This window comes from Cyrtonyx montezumae, unplaced genomic scaffold (genome assembly GCF_038088225.1).
Source record: "Cyrtonyx montezumae isolate F1298 unplaced genomic scaffold, pur_monq_1.0 scaffold_14, whole genome shotgun sequence".
Lineage (NCBI taxonomy): Eukaryota > Metazoa > Chordata > Aves > Galliformes > Odontophoridae > Cyrtonyx > Cyrtonyx montezumae.
Window position 1 is genome coordinate 2667580 of NW_027071870.1, and position 20677 is coordinate 2688256.

Genomic DNA, 20677 nt, shown 5'->3' on the forward strand with positions numbered 1-20677 from the left:
GATCTGTTCCTAAGCATTTTCATTATTTAGTGTGAGGTTCCTAAATTACAGGTCTTGATTTCACACAGTTGACTTCCTTTTCCTGCATACCATACCAGTGTATGTGACTCACTTGCGTGGTTAATTTGTCATGCACTGAGTAGCTCTTCCTGCATAATCCAGAAAAATCAGTCCTTAAAGTTTACTTTTTCTTCTGCCAAAGCTACTCTTTCTGTCCTGCAATATTCTGCTTTAGTAAACGAAGATATTTTTGATTCACGGAACTTATTTTGATATGAAAAAACATAAAAAAGCCGTAGCTGTGATTTTTGTAAGGATTTTGATCTGATTTATTAATGATATTTAAGAGGAGAAATCTAAATTAATTGGGACAGGATTAGCTGGCAGCAGTAACCTCCAACAGGATCTTTCCATCCCTAGGGAACAAGATTACCTGTGCAGAAAAGAATTCATTAGGAAAAGAATGTAGTGCTAATTTTAGAAGAAATTCCTTATTGTATGTTTATACTTAAAGATTACTTTTGCTTCTTCTGTGCATTTCTCCTTAAATAGTTCAAAAGTCACTTGCTTGGGTTGTGAAGGGTTATACTAAATAGTGTTTATTTTGTGCTTTCACACCTGGAGAACCCCATCCAGTGAGGCATAGCCCTTCTTGTAGGATGATTGTTTCTTTCTACAGTAGTGAGCTGTTCTCCAGATAGATTTGATCAGGAAGAGGTTTCAGAATTTTCACGCATGCTGGATTGATGTATTCTTTCAGATAATGGTCTGCCTTTGCTTTACTTGTGCATTCTGATCTGTGTCAGGTAAAATTCCTGTGCATTTGAGGGTAAATCCCTAGCAAGTGGCCTCAAACAGTGTCCTGCTTTTCCAGGACACTATCCACATGTGGGATGTCCTCACAGGTTTCAGGATAAATGCTGCAGTGGTGTGAGCAGACTTGTCTCTCATTGTGATCAATGGGAGCGGAAAGTACTCAGCATTTCTCAAGACCAGACCTGAACCTTTGGCAGGAGGTGAAACTCATCCAAGATACACCCAAACTTAGTCACTGAAATGGTAATGCTACTGGACTAGAGTGAGGGCATCTACTTAGATATTCATTATTAAGAGTTTTGAATACTGCAGGAGCGTGTAACTAAAAATATCTTTCCACTCTTGGTCTTGTCCACCCTACCTGCCTGACTGGCCGCCTCCTGGTTTCTTTTCATTAGCTTTGCCTGGGCCTGTGCTAATTCTGCCCTCTTCATGCTCTCTCATACAAAAAATGAAAAACCTGGGACTGACCAAACACGATTGAATGGCAGGCTAAATTTCAATGTTATTTAAAATATTTAACTCCACTGTCCTCCTATGGTGCTGTTTGTGTTATATTCACTACAGGTTCAGATCCTCAAACAGCCAATCACATAACTTTAACCACTGTGGTCAAGGGTGCTGCCCCATCCTCTTGACATACCTGTGGTGATAAAAAAAATGTTTTTTCATACAGATTAATCTCATCTTTTCCCGAGAGCTATACTGTCTTCCCATATAGTAAAATTTAAATTATCCTGAAATATTAATTGCTCTGACCTTCTAGTCACACTTTAGTTTCGTGGACATGTTAATTTTATCTGAGCCAAATTATAGTCTAAAATCCATGTAGATAGAGGTGGACAAATTCCACTCAGTTCAGGTAACCTATGATTTATATCAAAATGTTGGCCCTTAGCTTCACCCACTCTTATTACTAACCTCAGTGAGAAGAAAGGTCAATGCTGCTCCCTAGTGGCACTGGGCTTAGTGTGGACTCAAGTATTTAGTGAAGTTTTTTCTTGTTCTTTAGCATTTCAATTAAAAATCTCAACTTTACAGGCTGTATAAGTTGGTTTTCCCTAGAACATGGCAAGTAATGTCACGTCTTTTCCAGAATTTCCATCAGAAACTGATGTTTTACTGCCACAAACATTAACTTCAGACTGCAACATGAAATATACGAGACGTGACCCAGTATTGGATATTTACCCACTATTTCAGTTATTTGGGTTTTGTAGCCATAGCATAGTTATTTATTGAGTTTACATACCTTCTAGAATTTAAAGTAACAAGATAAGAAATGATATAAAGAAATTCAAATATTCTATTGAAAAGAAAAAATTACAATGGGAAGCAGAAACACAAAGATACTGAAGTCCTATGCCACTTCTGAACTGAGACTTTAAAACCTGTATTGTGAAGCAAATAAATTGTTTAACTTTAGGCAACAATTACTGCACATAGCTTTGAAGCATTATGAAACATCCCTTTTATTGCCTTACCCTCATCTTGACCCACACTCTTCTCTCAGCCTCTATTCTTGTGAATAAAGGTCCTTGCATGCAATTCCCCTTTGAAACTTACTGCTTTTAATCATCCTGGAGTGACATATGTTGCACCATCCAGTCAAGAGCTGAGCAAATTTCTTCCAAAGCACTCAGCACTTTTTCAACAAAAAAAACTCATAAAATTGAGACCTAGGCCAGAAAACCGTGCTGGCCACAGAATGATTTCTGCCAAGCACATTGAGGGCCTACACTCATCACCCTCTATTCACAGTGATCAGTGCATAACTGCCCAACTAATCTCATTTAAACCAGAAGACTTAATCATAAAGTAAATGCCACTCAGTACATCAAATACAAAATGGAGACTGCGTAAATGTCCAGAGCTAACATTATGTTTTGCCTTTCACAGTGTAATTGGACTCCCAGAAGATGAGGACTGGCCTAACGACGTTGCCCTTCCAAGAAATGCTTTTGCTTCCAGACCCGCACAACCTATTGAAAAATTTGTACCAGATATTGATGAAATGGGCAAAGACTTGCTTCTTGTGAGTTTCCATCTGTTTTGTCCAAACTGCATGATCGATATCTGCTTGCCAAGAAATGTTTATATTTCTGTTTAATGAAGTTACTGTTGAAGCTGAAAAGCAAATAGACAAATTCTACATGAATTTCAATGAAACTTCAGCACAAAGACACCGTCTTTGGCTTAAATGGTGTCAGGGGAGAGAACAGATAGAGGCTAGGAAACTGCCACAGAAGGACCTGTTGGACATACCTCCTGCTTTGATCCTCTTTACCAAGCTGCTGTGCCACTGATTAGAAGCCATTCTTCTAATATCAGTCTGATATGAGTACAGAAAATGATCTGCCATTTTTCACAGTATAGTGCAAAGCAGGAAATGGGCTGTAGAGGCAGATTACATCAGAATGCTGAAAAGTTGAGATTTGGAATTTGCCACTGCCGCTTACAAACGGCATGATTGAACAGAAGCAGCTAAGTCATGCTGGTAAAACCAGTAGCATGTAATTCAATTAAATTATTTCCACCATTTTTATAGATCTGTTAGAAACCTTGACTCTGAAGTTCAGTCTTTGAATTGAATATTGAGAATGACTTTGCGTTTTGCTGTGGTTGTTGAAATCTAGCTAAATTCGTTCTCTGAAAGCCTTTGAAAGATCTCAGTTCATATGGGCTCTTTAGGGAGGGCTCATTGCAAATCTTGAAAGATTTGCTGCATCACTTTAGCTGCTGCTAGCTCCAACCAAAGTTACCTCTGTAGAACAGCAGGTCATACTCCAGTATCTTTATAACTGCATTGCCCAGATTCAGTGAAGCAGACTGCACCTGGACGCTTGAAATGACAAGTGGAATGCATCTTTTGTGCTTGCAGGCAGATTGGAAATGGAAGCTAGACATGGGAAAAGAGCTATATTTGAGAACAACAAGGAGTAAAATATGGCTAGAGTACAGTGAGCGTGAGGCGTGATGGGCAGGAAGAAGAGAAAAATATCTTTGCCCTAGATGGTAAGGTGGGAAGCCACTTCTGGTAGGCAAAGAAAATGAGAATTGGGATCCACAGATAAAAGGGGATGAAAAGTCACTGAATTAATTTTTGAGAATTAAGTGATAGAAATTCTGATACAAGTAAAGAAAGTGAGAGCTGAAGCTGCTTAGACAAGGACACTAGGATGAATAGTATTTGCAGGTGAATGAAGCAAAGGAAAAGACCGAGGTGTAAAACATATGGAGAGAGTTCTGGGCTGACTGGACCAAGGCTGGGAAAAGGATCTGGAAAGAAGGCAAGCAAAGTACAACTATGAAGAAGAGGAAGAATTTCCAGTGCGATGATACAGGAGGTTTTAAAGAGATGACCTTAAAATAGTCTACCATCACTGGAACATAAACAGTGGAATTAGACTGAAAAATAGGGAAGAAAATGGATCTGCAACAAGCGGGGAGGGGTTTGGAACAAGGCAGATATATTTAAGAGTTATAATAGACCCAAGATCTGTGATCACGTCAGCACAACTCTGAAAAGACTTTGAATGAAATACAGTTTAAAGTTATAACTGCCCCTTTTACATACAGAAGTGAAATCCACTATCAAAGGATTTCTATCTGGGAATGCTTAACATACTGACCAACCCTACTACTGTCATCACTGTGGCAGAAAGCCACGATCTAAAGGTTGCAGCTCAGTCATAAGTCATGTGGATATTTGCACTGCATTAGTTCTAAAGAGTCACTGCAGGAGTCCAAGAATGCAGTTTGCCATTTTGTACACAGACACAGAATAAACAAGCAGTTAACTAAATCATCAGACAGCAACGCTTTACATGAAGTCAGTGAAAAATATAACACAGTGATACCGACCAGCATGAGAACAGAGCTTTCAGCACACTTGCAGACTGTTATTAATGAATATTAAATGTACTTTTGGATTTTTTTCTTCTATTTCAGCATGATGAAATTTTTCATTTGTTTGTTTGTTTGTTTGTTTGCTTTAAATCTAGGAAACTGAACCAAAACATGAACATACAAAGGGTATAAAGTCAAAGGTTCAGCTTCTATAGAGATGTTGAACCTAGGAATTAATACATACCTTATAAAGCACTCTTTTTTGTATAACCACAAAAGAGTGGTGCACTGAGTATTGAGAGAATTCAAAAGCCATTCATAAATAGTTGTTCCCTGCAGTCTGTGAGGCAGTCTGTCCTGTACATATGAATTCAAGCAAATAGGAATTCCGGAGCTTCCTAAACTATGAGCACTTGAATTTTCTAAGCTGGTATTTTCTATCAGCCTTGGGGATTCATATTCTGTAACCCTGCTGCTTGTTTTAGTGTGCATGGTCATCTTATCATGAAGCACTTTCTGTGACCCCATTGTGTCTCATACTGATCATAAATTGGCAGTGACTTGCAATGTTAGCAATTCTAACTCTACATTGTAGTTAAAAACAACTTCTTTTCATACTTACAGAAATGCTTAGCGTTCAATCCAGCCAAGAGAATATCTGCCTATGCTGCCCTGTCTCACCCATATTTCCATGATCTGGAGAAATGCAAGGAGAATCTGGACTCTCACATGTCATCCAGCCAAAACTCCAGTGAGGTGAATGCATCATAATGCTGACTGAAGATGAACCTATGAAAGAACAAGATGCGTAGCTGACAAGGCCACTGTCCCATCCAAACCACACAGCTGTTCTAGTGAAGACCATTGCTTGGAGGTTTCACACACCTGTCTTTTATTTTGGGATTGCGATGTGCTTATCCAAGGAAATCAACCTAGTTTACTTTCATCAGAGCAATGCAAGGGCCGGGGCTTTGGCCTGCTCCCATTGCAGCTTTATGTTTGTTTTGTTTTTGTTTTGTTTGTCTGCCTGGGAAAACTCCAGACGAAGAGAAGCTGCTGACCAGTTTTGCTGCCATTTTACCCTTCTATCCAATTGAATGCTGCCAGTGTGGAGTAGGATGATCAAATCACTGCCAAAACAGGATACAATCTCTCTCTTTAGCTGCTGAAGCATGATTTGGTACTCTTATTACGATGGTGTGATCTCTTAGAGTGATATTTAAAGAACGGCATTGAAATATTCAGATCTCTGCAACCTGCAGTTAACTGATACATACATGAATACATCCAGCTACTGTGCACTCGTAGATTACGTACAAGTCTTTCCCCAGCTGAAAACTTGGATGGATTATTTTGTTATTTCATCACTCTATAAAAACAACAGTTATGATAGCGATGATAATAAACGTCTCAGCTTTTAGGGGTTTTTTTATACACCAAGAAGTTATTATCTAGTTAAGTTTGTGTGCACGTTTCAAAAGCAAGTGTTTAAAAAATCTGCCGAGGTCCCGTTCTTAAAGATCCATTCAGTTTCCAAATGGTCAGTTTATGTTGGAATCCATCACATTCTAACCCATCATCTAACCCATCATTCCTGGAAACAGCTGCAAACGTACTTTCTCTCATTCTGAATTTTCTGATATGCAGCTCAAAGACATGAGCAGAGCCAATGAAGATGAATGCAGGTTTCCATCTTTAACCTGTTCTCATCGTTATCTGAAAAGGAACACGGAGAAAAATATTTCCAGTTTAGAAGGAGAGAATCCTATACCTGTAAAGTGCAGTTATTTACCTGTGCTGAATTGTATGCTGTATACTGTGCTGCCTTACCTACATCAGCCCCCATGCATCTCAAGTGCATGAATATTACTGTCACAAAATGCCTCAGATGACGCTTATCAAGAAGACTTGTTTTCTATGCAGAAATGCATGAGCTTCTCTCCTAAGCCACCATGTGGTATACTGGCACATGCTTCTCCACTGGGCTTAATGTGCCATTATTGAATGTCAAAATAACTAAACATTTCACATGCCTTTATAGAACAGTAATTTTAAATATGACATTAAAATTTTATATTTAGTATTTTTACCTTAACTAAAAAATATTTTCAGTATTTTAAAAAGAAGCGTTTATTTTTTTTTTAATACTGTACTGGGAAAAAAAAAAAAAAAAGAAAGAAATATTTTCAATCCATGAAAGTCATTCCCTAGTATGAGTTCAGTGCATTTACCTGGATATGACTTGGGGGAAAAATTGGTCCAACGAGTTAATCCCTTGCTGTAAAAATATAAATATACCCTATTGCAGTATAACTGATGAGAAGTAAGGCGGCCAGCTTTGCTTACTCCTACGACAGTCCCTTAGGCTACTCTTCCTCATCTCTATTTCTTCTCGTCTGGCTGTAGAGCCAGCATTACACCCTTGCTCATGGCATGCTTGGCAGAAGCAGGTCCTTAGCACTGAGCTGAGCAATGTGACTTTGCCAGATGGGGCTCGGGAGCCTGTAGCTGTCTCCTGGCGGGTTTCTCAGCCCTGTGGCAAACTGCCTGTTGTGGTGCACTTCACTGTTAACTCTGTTTCAGGTATCTGTACTGTCTGGGACGTGGCCCGTTGCTAAGATGGTGAGCAGATCTTACTGGTCTCCTGGATAAAGCTTTTCTTCACTGTTAGACACTTAACTGTGCAACTTGTAGTTACGTTACGCCTACTTTAAATAGCTCAGATTTAGGACCACTTGTGTGCATGCATGCAATAGCCTGTGCCTTTCTTCATGCCCAGAAGTGCCTTCTTCATGCCCTGTTCCAAACTACCAGCATGAACAGGCAAGTTGCATATTAGGCCTGGCAAGAGCACATATGAGGCATCTGCACGCAGAGATAATACAGATGCAGAGCACAAGAATTTTGTAAGCTCTGCCAGTGGCAAGCTGAAGGCCAGGGAGCGGCCACGGCAGCTAACTCCTCTGAGCTGAGCTTCACCTCTGCCCATCTCTCTGCTCCTGCACCCAAGGAGTGCGGTGAGCCCATGGTACCGGTGCTGAACTAACCCTGCTTCTCCACCATCCAGCAAACCTGAGTGGGAACAGGGCTTTGGTATTCACAGAAAAGAACAGAGCAAGGTGTTATTTTGATCACATTTTTTAAACACTAATTAGAATGATGGAAACAAAATACAGAAGAATCTTGCAACAGCAACAACAGAAAAGTTTTCTGCACAGTTTAGCACTTTTTAAAACATTTCACATTACCTACTGCCAAGCTACCATATGTACAATATCAGGGCATTCAGCTGGTACTGGCTTGCCATCAGCTGTCAGGGAACTCTCCCAGAGCTCTCCAAGAGCTAACATTGGGTGAAAATGGGTGTGGGTGCGGGCTTGGGGGTGTTACTTTCAAATTAGACTCCAGACTCTGAGATAGAGATGTGCATCTGCTGCCTGTTAGGAGAGCTTGATGTACTGGGCTTAGCAATGCAAAGGCTGGAAAAGAGACTGTAAGCAAACTGTTCAGGCAAAGTAAAAAAAGAGGGAAGTTAATGCTTAAAGGCAAAGGTTGGTGTGGGCCCAAGAATGAATGAAAATTGGGAGCTGAAAATTTACTGTTGGTGCAACATTTCCCAATTTGTCGTATCAGAAGTGGAGCTCAAGCAAGCAGCAGAGAAAGGCACAGGTGGCTTGTGGAATCAGGAGCAGAGCTCCTGCAACATGGTGCTGTACGTCGTCTAAGATATGTGGGAGTATTCAGGAGAAGTAGCTTGAAAAAGGTTGCGTTAATGGTCATGTTATAGGACAAACATCCAGTGGGAGTGGCAGGAACAAAAAAGAAAGAAGCCTGTCTCGACGGGGCTGGGGAAGAGATCTTTTTTCCCTCATGGTAGCAATGGACTGGTTTCAAAAGCCCAAGGACTTTCCAAATGATTTCCTTTTCAAAATCTCTTCAGGAAGAAATTCCAGCAGTCCTTGTCTGACATGCCTTAGGCTTCCTCTTATTCCCACCTCTCCTGCCAAGCCACAAGGCTTCACTTACCCTGGTAAACCGAGGAAGGCTGTTCTCTGGCTGGGCAGAGCACTGGCACTGGCTGACAGCACACAGGAACCATGCTCCTAATGAGACAACACAAAGAAACTGGGAGACTCTGCTTACACCATGCCCTTGCTCCTTGAATCTTTCTGGCATGGCTGTAGTCCCTGAATAGCTTTACTCATTAATGTTATATGTGTAGGATTAGAATTGCTGCAAGTGCTCCTAGAGCACTTGCAGCCAGACACCACGCTCTTCTCAGCAGTCAGCGGGACGTTTTGGGAAACAGAAGGAGCAGTTTCCATCTCCCACAAATGGATTTGTTATCCCTACTACATAATTCTGCAGGGGAAAAACAGACCCAACAGACAAGGAGAAAAACCACCAAAGCCAGCTGGTGCTGTGCCATCTGCAGTAAGACAAGGACAGCCCCTTTCTCCTCACCCAGTCCCCACACTCAGTCTAGCTCAGCAGTTCCTCTCATTCAGCATCCTTATGGAAAACATTTCAGTGACACAGGTGCTATTTCCAGCAAGATTCTTTCCGATTTTCAATAGCTATGCACTGCCACTGTCCCCTTTTATCAAGTGTTGCTTCTTTAGTCCAGCAGTCCAGAAGGGATGATTTTAAAAGGCTCTCTTTGTGCATGTCCTCACTTAACTTTAGTTTTGTGTACACCTTCGTTGCCTTCCGTGTGCCAGGTAAAACTCTAAAAACAGGGTTTGTGCATATTTCTGTATATCTGTGTAAGCTGTGCCCACACTCCTTTCTTTTTTTCTTCCAGCACACTGGTCTACAATGTGAAATGCTCAGAATACCTTTTTCTCTTGATTCAGTGCTAAAGTAGACCTAAAAAGTGAAGCTATCATGCTTGTGAAATTCTGAAATGTGGTGCGACGTGTATAGAGCCTCTCACATGAAAGGAAGCAGCAGATTGTAGTAGTTGAGAATCCTCTGCATGGGAGATGGCGTCCAGCATCCCACCTCTTCTGTGGTTTTCATACCTGATGGTTGTTTTAGTGAATAAGAAGATAATGCTGTGCCGTGCTGCATCTCATAGGTTCTCTCACTGACTTTTAGAAGCATGTTTTATTATGCAAAGGGATTGTTCTCTCTGGTGTTCGGCCAATTTTAATATGGAAAGTAATGACAAAACATGCTGGTGTGGTCTTCTATCCAACAAACTTGGAGCACTTATCTGACTCACAGCTGAAAGTACATCAGTTGTTAAATATGTATATGAATCATAAACCATAGTTGGGTTTAAAAGTCTACACAAATTAAGTATTTGCCATGTATAAGACACAGCTGAATAATTAGTTTATTCTCAGAACTCTGTTGTTTAGAACCACTTTGTTAATATTTTTCTTAGGCGGTAGTTTCAGGAACAGATGAATTTTTATGTACAATGTGAACGAGAAGATACTATAGATTAGAGTGATCTGTTGTTTTATGCTTGAAGCTTGAACTGATCAGAAGCTTAGGAACCTAACTTATTTATTGTATTGCCTCAAACTGCTTCTAAGTACCAAGAGCTTTCTTGATTTAATGGGATTTCACACCTCTCTTACTGGTGATATTGTTGACATCAGTATATTAGACAAAAAATGTTTTCCCAAATTGCTACTGTGGGAAAAAAATTAAGAAATGCATTTTTAAATTCACATAGAATAGCCTGTAGTATACTAAAACCTTTAGTAACTAACTGTTAATAACCTATCACTTCTCTTCCTACAAGATTATTGAATACTGGATTGTACAGATAACTTTCCATGAAGAAAAAAATCAGAAACAATCTCTAGAAAAATAACTGAGATTTTATATGCCTACCAGGTGACACTATCGTATTAATTCTTTTGTGTTCCAATACAGATCAGGTATGTAAAAATCTGACTACAATTTGACCAGTCTAACAGGCTGTGCAGCTCAAATAGGAGTTCTGTTTGTCAGCTGTTTGTTTTATTCCTTTGTTTTGCAAATTGTGAGGTAATGGCTGTAATACAATTCCATTTTTTTGGGATGGATTCTGTAGCCATCAAATTTCAGTAACTTCTGTAATGCAATAAGAAGCTTTTTCATCGATTCAAATGATCTAGGCCATCAAAAGAAGAAAGCAGTGGACATACGAACTGAACATACTTTTGGCAATTGTTATTTCTTCCCTTTCATCTAAAACGTAGCGTGTGTTGCATACTGATATGCAATAAATACACAAAATAAGAACCATAAACAACACTTAAGAATAGCGTGCCCTGTGTGCACAAAAATAGCTCATTAAATTCTTTCAGAAAATGGCTAGTGGTTACAGTTTGAAACTGATACACTCTTACATTTCAAAAAAACCCTTAAAATTATGTTTTTTGTTGTGATTTTAATGCGTCAAGTGAGAGTCACCCAAACAGATCTGAATGAAATAGGAATTTGTTTTTGGCAATGATGCTGTGAGGCCAAGTAAGCACCGTCGGTTCTTTGTGTGTTCAGTGGAAGCTGAAAGTAGTCAGCACTACACTTGGGCGAGCCTTTTGCCTTCCAGACAGAGAAGGTTGCTTGGAGTAAAGGTTATTGCAGAAGTTGCTTTGACTTAAACAAAGTCCTCTGAAAGCTTCTGCAGTATTCAGGAGGGGTGAATTTCCAGCCTTCCAGCGGCTGACGTGAACCAGAGCTCCCTAACCATATGGCATTCCTTCCTTCAGATGAAATGTTTTATCTTGTTAAAATTTGCTGTCAGCTTCATCCTACCCAATGTCAGTGAGACATTTGCATGGCTAGTGAAAGCAAAAAGCGATAGGGACATTTTGCTACTGGGTAGAGAAAATTGTTTCCAGAAAAGACCAGAGTAAGGATACTACCTTTGAAAGGAAAAGAAGAAAAAACAATCTGACATCAGTAAAGATGAAAAAAGAGATTTTGAGGAACAATTGGTATTTATGAAGTGAGAATTCTAAATGCAATATGCATTAAACAAACGTTGAAACTGATACTGTTTGGCTGCAAAGTGAATAGGGTTTATGGAAGAATCTAGGTATGAACTTACTCTAATCAGCATTTTCATGTTCATTTGCACAAAAGCAACCTATACTGTTTGATAGCATAGGGGAAAGGGAAGACTTTGGTGATGTCTGCGTGGATATGCTGTAATACTCTCAGGCTCACTGCCCTTCTGGGAGCATGCTAAATTGGCACCCACACTGTTGAGCTTTCTGCACCTTGAACCCATCCATGTGCCACGCAGATTTTCTTGTGTTTACACTCTTGCTCCCAAATGGAAAACAAGTTTTCACAAGTATTTGATTGTCAGCTTCCTTTGTGCTTTTACTTCTGAAGGGTTTCTAATTGACACGGTGTAACGGGCAATCTTTCCTCTTATTTCACGTTTCATACATATGACAGGTTGTTCAAATCCTCCACTTTAGATTAGTCCCATATAATTTTATTAATCTTCTCAACACTTCTTCCTGCTGCTGTGCTTTACACTCAGAATAAAGCCGTGTTCTGCTCTATGTTCCTGCTGCATATTAATGGTAGGTGGCAGACAACATCTTTTTGTGACTTCTCTTCCTTTTATAAATCTTTCTGAGGCTTTTAAAATGCTCGTGAATGTTAGCATCTATTTTGAGTTCCCAGATGAGAAGAAAATTAGGAGAGTTGAGGACAATTTTCATAAGTGTATTTGGATATGTGAAAAGTTATGTATAAATGTAGAGGGGAAACTCTTTCTCCCATGTTTTTTGTTTTCTCCTGCCATTTCCTTCCTTCCACAGGCATAAGATGATAAAGCAGTGCTCTCACATATGATTTTAATTCCAGATACTGAATGTGAGACACGGCCTACAGCTGAGCTGCAGGAACTGAGGATGCATTGCTATAATGCAAGCAGGTCACTATCTGTGCCCAACAGAAAGTGGTATTGCGGAGTACAAGCCGACTCCTGAAGCAAATAGAAAATTCTTTGCTGAGCCAAAATGGCACGTTTTCAAATACTTGGATTTTAATGAGATTATCCACATGGAGTTTTAGCTGCATCAGGACAGGTGGCTCACCATCTTGCAGGAGCAAGTCTGAGAACCTAGCAAGTCTGTGAGAAACTCAGTGTAAGTAATGCTGTGGGACCATCTGCCAGGAAGATGGGAGGCTTTTCATAGGATGTACAGCAGGAAGGGAGCTATGCCACCTCCAGAAATAAGTATGAGGTCTGTGTAGCACTTTATTGAGTCCATGTATATGGGTGATGGGGCAGGAGAGAGCAGCTTGTTTTAGTCCTTCCAGTAAACAAGAGCAATTAGCCTTGGCACAGAGACACATTCATAGTTCTAGGGTAGGAAACTTTGAATTCTACAGTGCCTTCTCAGGTGTTGGTTGAATGAACACAGTGATGGATCATCTAGTAGCTTATGCTCTTCTCTTATCCCAGGTCAAACTACGTGACACTAGAAGAAGCACTGAGAAGCCTGCTCCTTAATGGTCTTTCAGCATCCCGCTTCCTCTTACTGCAGCTACCTTGATTCCCTGTCACCAATAGCTGACCTTGCTCATACTTCCCTAGTCGCTTCAAAAGCTGTGAACTAAATTATACCTTGTGATTCTGCAGCCCTTGCAGAATCACAAGGTAGAATTTGCAGGCAGCATACTGTATGCGTACTACAGATTTTTCTTGCTTCTCATTAGGAATTGGGAACGAATACAATAGAATATGGCAATTTGTTTATTATTTTTACGCTCTTTGGCTCAAGCAAATACACGAGCAAGGATAAATTAGATTGATGATGATGTGTTTGGTCAGCCAAAAGGATTCTCGATTCAGAAGATTATTTTCTAAGTATATAAGATCCGTGGACAACTGTCTGTCATGTACATTCACACAAACAGCCAGCAGTTCTTTGGCTGTACTGAAGTTTCTAAAGGATACAAAAAGAAGAGCAGTGGCCACATCCTACTGCTTACCCCCTCTCCCTTCCCCTTCCCAGTGATCACTGCTCCAAGGATAGGTGTTCTCCCAGCAAGAAGCAGAGCAAGTAGGAACCTGTTCTCCCCTGTATGGAGGTCTCCAGCTCTTAAGGTGACGTGAGTGCATGAAGGCAGTCAGGCTCATTCCTTTGCTTGAGCTGTGGCAGGTGTGAGTACAGAGCCCTGCCACAAGCACCAGGCACAGGCAGACCATCCCAGTATTTTCACCTGAGAAGAAGTTTTTACAGGATCTGGAGGAGATGGTGTGCTTACTGTTTCTATGACAGTGGACGTTTTTGAATTTTAAATAGTGGTATAGTAAGGTCTCCCCTAAGTGACCTCCTTCCCTGTCCTAAAGGATGACTGAATACTGAGCATACCGTGAGAAAGGAGAAAGTGCTTTGCTCCAGGTACATGATGATGCATCTCAGTCATGCTTCATTGGCAATAGAAAAAGAAAAGGTTCAAAACAAAGCCAGGCTCTGCAGACTGCTGATTGAAGTGCTCTGTAGTGTTTATCCAGCAAGATAACAAAATCCGTCACCATTTCTTGCAGGGACCTTTTCTTGGAGGGTTGCTGTAACTATGGGTTGTAACTACAGCAAAAAGTACATCGAGATTTGGATGCTGGCAGGAAGTTTGTGGATGTGTTGCTGTACAAGGAGGTTTGTATGAGCTCAGTGGTAATGTGTTCATCTGAAGGCATTGATTGCCATGCACATTTTGGACTGAAGATAGATAGAGGAGCTGCAGTGTCGTGAGACTAGAGGCCAGGGGAGGGAAGTGGAAATGTGAGCACCAGGGACTGTAGAGGTTGGTCTTTCCTTTCCTTTTTTGCCCTGCATGTGTAGCAACCCAGTGGTTTTCCAGCTTTCACGTGGTCATGTTTCTCCTCCATTCTTCCTTTTGTGCAAGATGAGTTGAACAGAAAAGTGTCACTACAGATTACCAGCTCAAAACCAGAGCAGGCCAGCACTGTGTAAGAACGTGGATTGCTTCGTGGTAGCCTGTATTAAATCACAGAATCTTAGAATTACCATGGCAGGAGAAGACCTCTAAGACCATCCAGTCCAAGCATCCACCCATCACCAGCATTTCTGACTAAGCCATGTCCCTCAGTACAACATCTGAATGCATCAGTTGTCTCAGTTTAGATTCTAGCAAATTCCATCCAGTATCCATGATGCCTTTCTTGCATTCAGTGCTGGTTAATAACTTTGCTGTCCTTCTGTACACCATTCAAAATCTCTTGGCTGAACAGCCCACTTACAGTCACGACACTGTGGGCAAAAGAAGTTAACCTTATGGTGGAGTTCTGCTGGAAAAGGGGCCTAAGCTAGTTCTAGAGGACTTTTAGCCATGTTTCCTTTGCAGGCAAGGCAGCTGCTTCTGTTAAAGCAAGTTACATATTCACAAGTACTTAAGAAAAAGAAAATATAAGGTTGCCTATTATTTTCTTGATAGAATTTGTTTTCTACACAAAGCTGTACGATTTTGGCACTGAAAGCAAGCCGACGGGCACCCACTTACTCTTTCCTTTCCAGTCTTTTAATTCCTTTGTAAATTCTTTTCAAGCATTCAGATTAATGTATTTATGGTCCATTTCATTCCATTTCATTTAAGTGGTCTATTTCTGCCATTGAATCTTGTATAGGTTTTATTGTTAATGTAATATTTGGCTACATTACTTTGAACAGCTTTAAAAGTATAATGTCTTTGAATGCTCTAGTTAAAGTATACCCTTGGGATGATGTCTTAGAAGGTGAACTGCATACTTTGGAGATGTTGTTTCTATTTGAACTCCTGAAAGAGTCACAGAGTGCTTTCGTCGGTGTATCTGTCTCCTCCTTTCTGTGTAACAGTGTGTGTTTGTATTTCCTCACTAGCTTGATATTCTTTGGTCTGAAGGCCCGAGTAGGTAAACACAGGAATCCCGTGCCTCAACTGGGCAGCCCCAGAGCTGAGAGGGGGTTCTCATATGGGCAGAGCTGCTCACAGAAGTGTTTGCAGAGAAAGGCTTTCGTTAAGTAATTGATGGTAGTTGTGAGGACACATGGTTAATAACAGCACCAAGACACCCAGAAATGGGGTCAGTGTTTATTGAAGATATGGACACATTTTATCTGCAAGTTATTTGACATTTACCTAAATTATTCGTATTGTAATGTAGTATATTATTTCTTAGGAAAACACACTAGTCCTGTGAAAGGGTAGTTGCCAAAAAATGTGTCGAGTCTTGCTGCTTAATCGTTTATTTGCGTTTAGTATACATTTTTGTTGTTGAAGTGAAGCTAGTTCCATAGAGAAGATCAGTTAAACATCAGCTAGATCAGTCAAAAAACAAGTTTTAAATAAGCTTCATACTGTACCTTGAAGAATAGTATGTGTGTTCAGATGTAGTAATTTTATGCTTTAGGGTATTTTTGTTTGTTTTAATATGTAAAAGAATAAGCAGATTACTTTGAAATGCTATGGTAGATTTAATTTTATACCTAGTGGGGGATGGTTGTCTGAAAAATTACAGTTAGAAAGTATTACATAGGCTGCCTTTGGCTTTATCTTGTCTGCAGTCGTTCCAGCAGATATCTGTAGATTCCAGCTGCTGAAACCAGGGGCCACGTTTGTGTGGTGCCTCGTAACCGCCGTACATTGGTCGCAGCAATCAAATCGCCCATCTGGATTTTAGAAAAGATTGCTGGCTACATGAAAGCATAAAGGGAGCAAATTTGGGTATCTTTGTGTGTGTGCGTGGACAATTGCACAAAATAGGATTGGGGTTTCAAAGTAATTAAAATCGTTTAGCATGATCTACTCTTGTTGTAACTCCACTGACTACAATTAATTTAAACCAAGAATGTGACCATGCAAATCTACAGATTCCAGTGTCGGGCAGCTCAGGTCTATATATGGATACTTAAGCTTAGCAAATCAGCAAGAATGCTATATAAATGGTAATGTGTGACAAAAACTATTAACTCTAGTAACATTATTTCTCTCACAGTTTCTATTCATTTCTTACACAAAAGTTCGGAAGTGCACTTCCTCGTGGCATTGGGAGATGTGAAGAAAAGCATGATGCTGGTGCAGAAATGCACCAGAAACAAGGTTCACTTCCCACTGCTCAGACACTCCATGTGTGCCTACTTACACATTATAGATCCCACTGAAGTCAACAGAACTGCATAAAGGGAAGCCTGTTTGTAGCCCTCCCGGGATACTGGTTTGGGAATCTGCAAGACACGTTACAGTCTCAAAAGGCATTATTAATACTTGTGCTTTCGGGTTTACAGAATGCTATGACCAGGGAGGACAGCTTGTGAGACACATCCAGAGTAACTTCATTCGCTGATATTACAGCAGGCTGACGTCAAAATCTGCCTCAGTGCCTTAATTTCTCTCTCTATATATATATATACTCAAGGAGTTAAAATGGCATCTAACGCTGTTTGACTTCTGTTGCGTTCATTCCGTAACGTCATTTGCTCTGGAGCTGTCTCGGGTTTGATTATCCAAGGGAATCGTGCAGAGCGGTTTCAGATGCTTTCCTTCCTTCACCTTCGGACACGTAACCGCAGTGGAAGTCAGCGCGGTCCCGCTGAGCTCTGCGGGCACTCAGTTTTAGCGTTTCGAGTCACTTTACCTACGTAGGCAGTAGGATTTTATTTTGCAAAGTGGAAAGTTACCTATGGTGCGAAGCGTACTACCTAGACTACCATGGATACCTATTCACAGGACATGATTTCACTGTATCACTTCATACTTGAAATTCACAATGTTCTTTTAATCAGGGTACAACATGAAAAGGTGCGTGTGTTACTGTTTCTTTTAAAGGTGCATCATTGTTTTTATTCTGTGTGCCTGATCGTTACGATTCGGCGTTCTTTACATTCTTTGCATTAAAATCAGCTCTGTGTGAAACACGTTGTCGCCCTCAGAGGTACAGAAAGGTGTAACCATGATTCTTGAATTGCTGCATACATCCGCTGGCTTGCCTCGTGCTTATAAATATACATCGAGGGGTTACATAACAAACTGTGGTAAATAAAAACATTGCACCATCGCTGTGCGCGAACTCTTGCAGCCTCTCTCTTCTTGCACAGCTGCTGATTACCATAGACGCGTTGGAAAAACTATGTTTCTGCTGTACAGAATGGCTGGGAAACAATGCCGACACTTTGGACGCTCTCGAGCTCTCTTTGCAAGCTTTCAGACAAAGCCCTTTGATCTCACTGCATGCCTGCTCTGTGTCCCAGATCTCACCCTGGGAGGCTTTCTGCTTTAGGAACACCCTCCGCTGGGGCTGCTTTACACTGACTGCATTGAAGTTCATCGGAGCGTACTCTTCTGAGCATGCACCTTACCATATAACATGTTCTTTAGCTTTTACAAGTTTGTAAAGATGGCAGACTGCAAGAATACTCATGTGTCAATACGGCCAAGTTAAATTAAGGCACACAGAAGGTTATCAATGTATTATATCAGAATTACAGTCCTTTGGAACTGAACGTTTTGCTGCTGGCAGTGCAAGAAAAGCAAAGTTGTGTATTTATTGTGGGTGCTGAGGGTTCAGTATGAAAATTGATATAATAAAAATGTTCATGGCGTCAAGATCTTTTTAGTTGTTCCCAAATTATTGCAGAAAGGCAAGAAACTAGTTTTGTATTTAAAACTACTTTCCTGAAGTTTACTTCACTTTTCTAGCTATATTTTTCTTTTATCTAAAAATGTAAAATGAATGCAAATGCAGTAAGTATTGTATATTAAATACAGAAAAATAGTGACGCTGTTTTCCAGTTTTTCTTTTTTTGCAAGTGTTTTTCTCTACACTCTGAGCATTAGAGAAAATGAACCAGACACACACACAAAGCCAGACACAGAAACATAAGCATATTCACAGCACCATACACCTTTGGTTTTATCCAGAATTTTACCTTGTTTTTCCTGATTTCTGAATTACTCCCTTGCTTCCTTAGGATGAAGTCCATTGAAAAATAAATAAATAAATGTCACTTTTTCTTTCAGAGGCATTAAATTGCTGCAATTGCTGTCCAGGCGACTCTGCTCAGCACTAGTTTGTCTTTACTGAAATCTTTGTTTGAGTTCACTTTGCTAGGCAACTTGTGTGCTAATTCAGCTATGATGGCTCTCAGCCATTCATGAAATGCTCCATTTTCCCCCAATTTTTCCAATCCAGCTGTTCCACTGAGGGGCCTGGCATTCACGTCTTCCTGGGCATTCTGCTACTTCTACCTTCTGTCTTTTAAGAACCGGAGCACACTTCATTCACTGAGTGTTTTCTCCTTGATTGGCCGTGGATATGAGACCAGTAATGTTTCTGGGTACACAGGAATGGTAAAAGTGCTGGTTTGGAGTCCAACAATACGACACATCATCAAACACTAAAGCCAGATGCATGTTTCGAGATGCATGTGTCTTTGCTCCTACCCAGTCAACAAAACAGCAAAACAGCTCATGTGAAGATCCAGCTTATTGCTTCTGGCAGGGGGCAGAACTGGCTGATCCTTAACAACCCTTCCAACTCAAACTATCCCATGATTCTGTGATAAATCTGCAAAGACCATTAAGTTTCTTTAGAGCAGGATAAAAGTAGTTTCTACTAATGAGGCTTCAATGAGCCACCAGTATCTAAAAAAAGAAGCATCCAAACACTTCTGGATGACAACTCGAGGCAGAGATGGCTGCAAAGCTGACCACTCCCACAGCACAACGGATTCTGTAACTTAAAACCACAACTTTCCCCTGTCTGACCTCCAAGAGCGCTCAGCTGGCACAGGAGGAGCTCCAAGATGCTGTGGGATGCTGTGGAACAAGCTCTTCCCATGGAGATTTTCTTCCTTTGCCCTCACCTGCGAGAGAGGCTGTGCTGCACCAAGCTCATCAAACTCAGCCATGGAAGACAAACTAAAATTTACAAATCCACTAAGCAAAATAGCACAGAGAGATAAGCACAAACAACACTGTTCTCATTATTCCCATAAATATTGTCATCTTCTTTGCCTCGGATCTACCCAATAATACCAGGCATTGTAGAATATAGAAGGAAATGTTCATTTTATAAAGGTTTAAAAGAGCATCCCTCATTTATCTGTCAGTTACTGGCACGCAGCAAGATTTACAGTATTCATCACTTTACACCCATTGGCTGTGTTGCTTTTTTGTTGTTTTTTTTTTTTTTGCCTTCTACAAACAAAGGCACTTTTCAGCCTCTTGTCACCTAGAAGACATTCCTGTATGCACTGTCACTCATCTTTAAACACCGCATCTGGCTGGATGTGTTTCCTGGCTCCCAAGCCAGCGGGATTGCTAATGTCAGCGTCACTGAAATGCCCCAAGATGCTCTCTGGGGCTGTCAGCCACAGCTTCACACTCAGCCACAGCCTCGTGCCAGGCCGTGGTGCTCCCAGCCCTCTGCAACCCCAGGCACAACCTGCGGTGCCACAGCCAGACCTGTGTCCCCATACCCAGGGTGTGGTAGCAGCAGCACAGCCAGGCCTGGGCCCAGGCCCCTTCACATACCAGGCTGAGGAGGGCAAGGCTGCGCCATAAGGGGCACGATCTCTCTCAGCTCATGCTTTTTCTCCATCTGCCTTAGGGGGGTTTTTGCTGCTCGAGTCTTTGATAGATTTCTTGGGCACCACACTGCAGCCATCCTTGGTTTGCCAGGGATGCAGAGCGGTAACAAATCACGACTGAACACTTATTCGCCTTTTCTCTTCCCTTTTGTTTTGGCAAACGAAGCCGGCTCCACACAGCACTGTGCCATGTCACAGCACCTCAGCGCACACCTCAGCGAACACACTCCTCCAGAGCGACCACCGGGTCGGTCGTGAGGAGTAAAAACCCTCACAGCGGCGTCCTCCCGTCCGCTGGGGTGTTCACGGTCCACATTTCCCCATCTCAAGGCACCAAAGCACCGCACGCCCCAACCTCCTTTCAGCCCCCAGCTCTCTCCACCGCGGCCCCCCCCCAATCCCGAGGGCTCCGCCCCGTCCCCGCCCGCGGTGCCGCCGGCAGGGGGCGCTGTTCG

General features: G+C 41.3%; 1 protein-coding gene across 1 annotated transcript in view; it reads left to right on the top strand.

The window, feature by feature from the left end:
* Positions 1-7122, top strand: part of CDK6 (cyclin dependent kinase 6) — a 125619-nt gene extending 118497 nt beyond the window's left edge. The window contains exons 7-8 of the mRNA XM_065731282.1: positions 2716-2851; positions 5290-7122. Coding sequence (XP_065587354.1) covers positions 2716-2851; positions 5290-5436 — 283 coding nt within the window. The 3' untranslated portion in view covers positions 5437-7122. The remainder of the gene's footprint in view (positions 1-2715; positions 2852-5289) is intronic.
* Positions 7123-20677: the final 13555 nt, after the last annotated feature.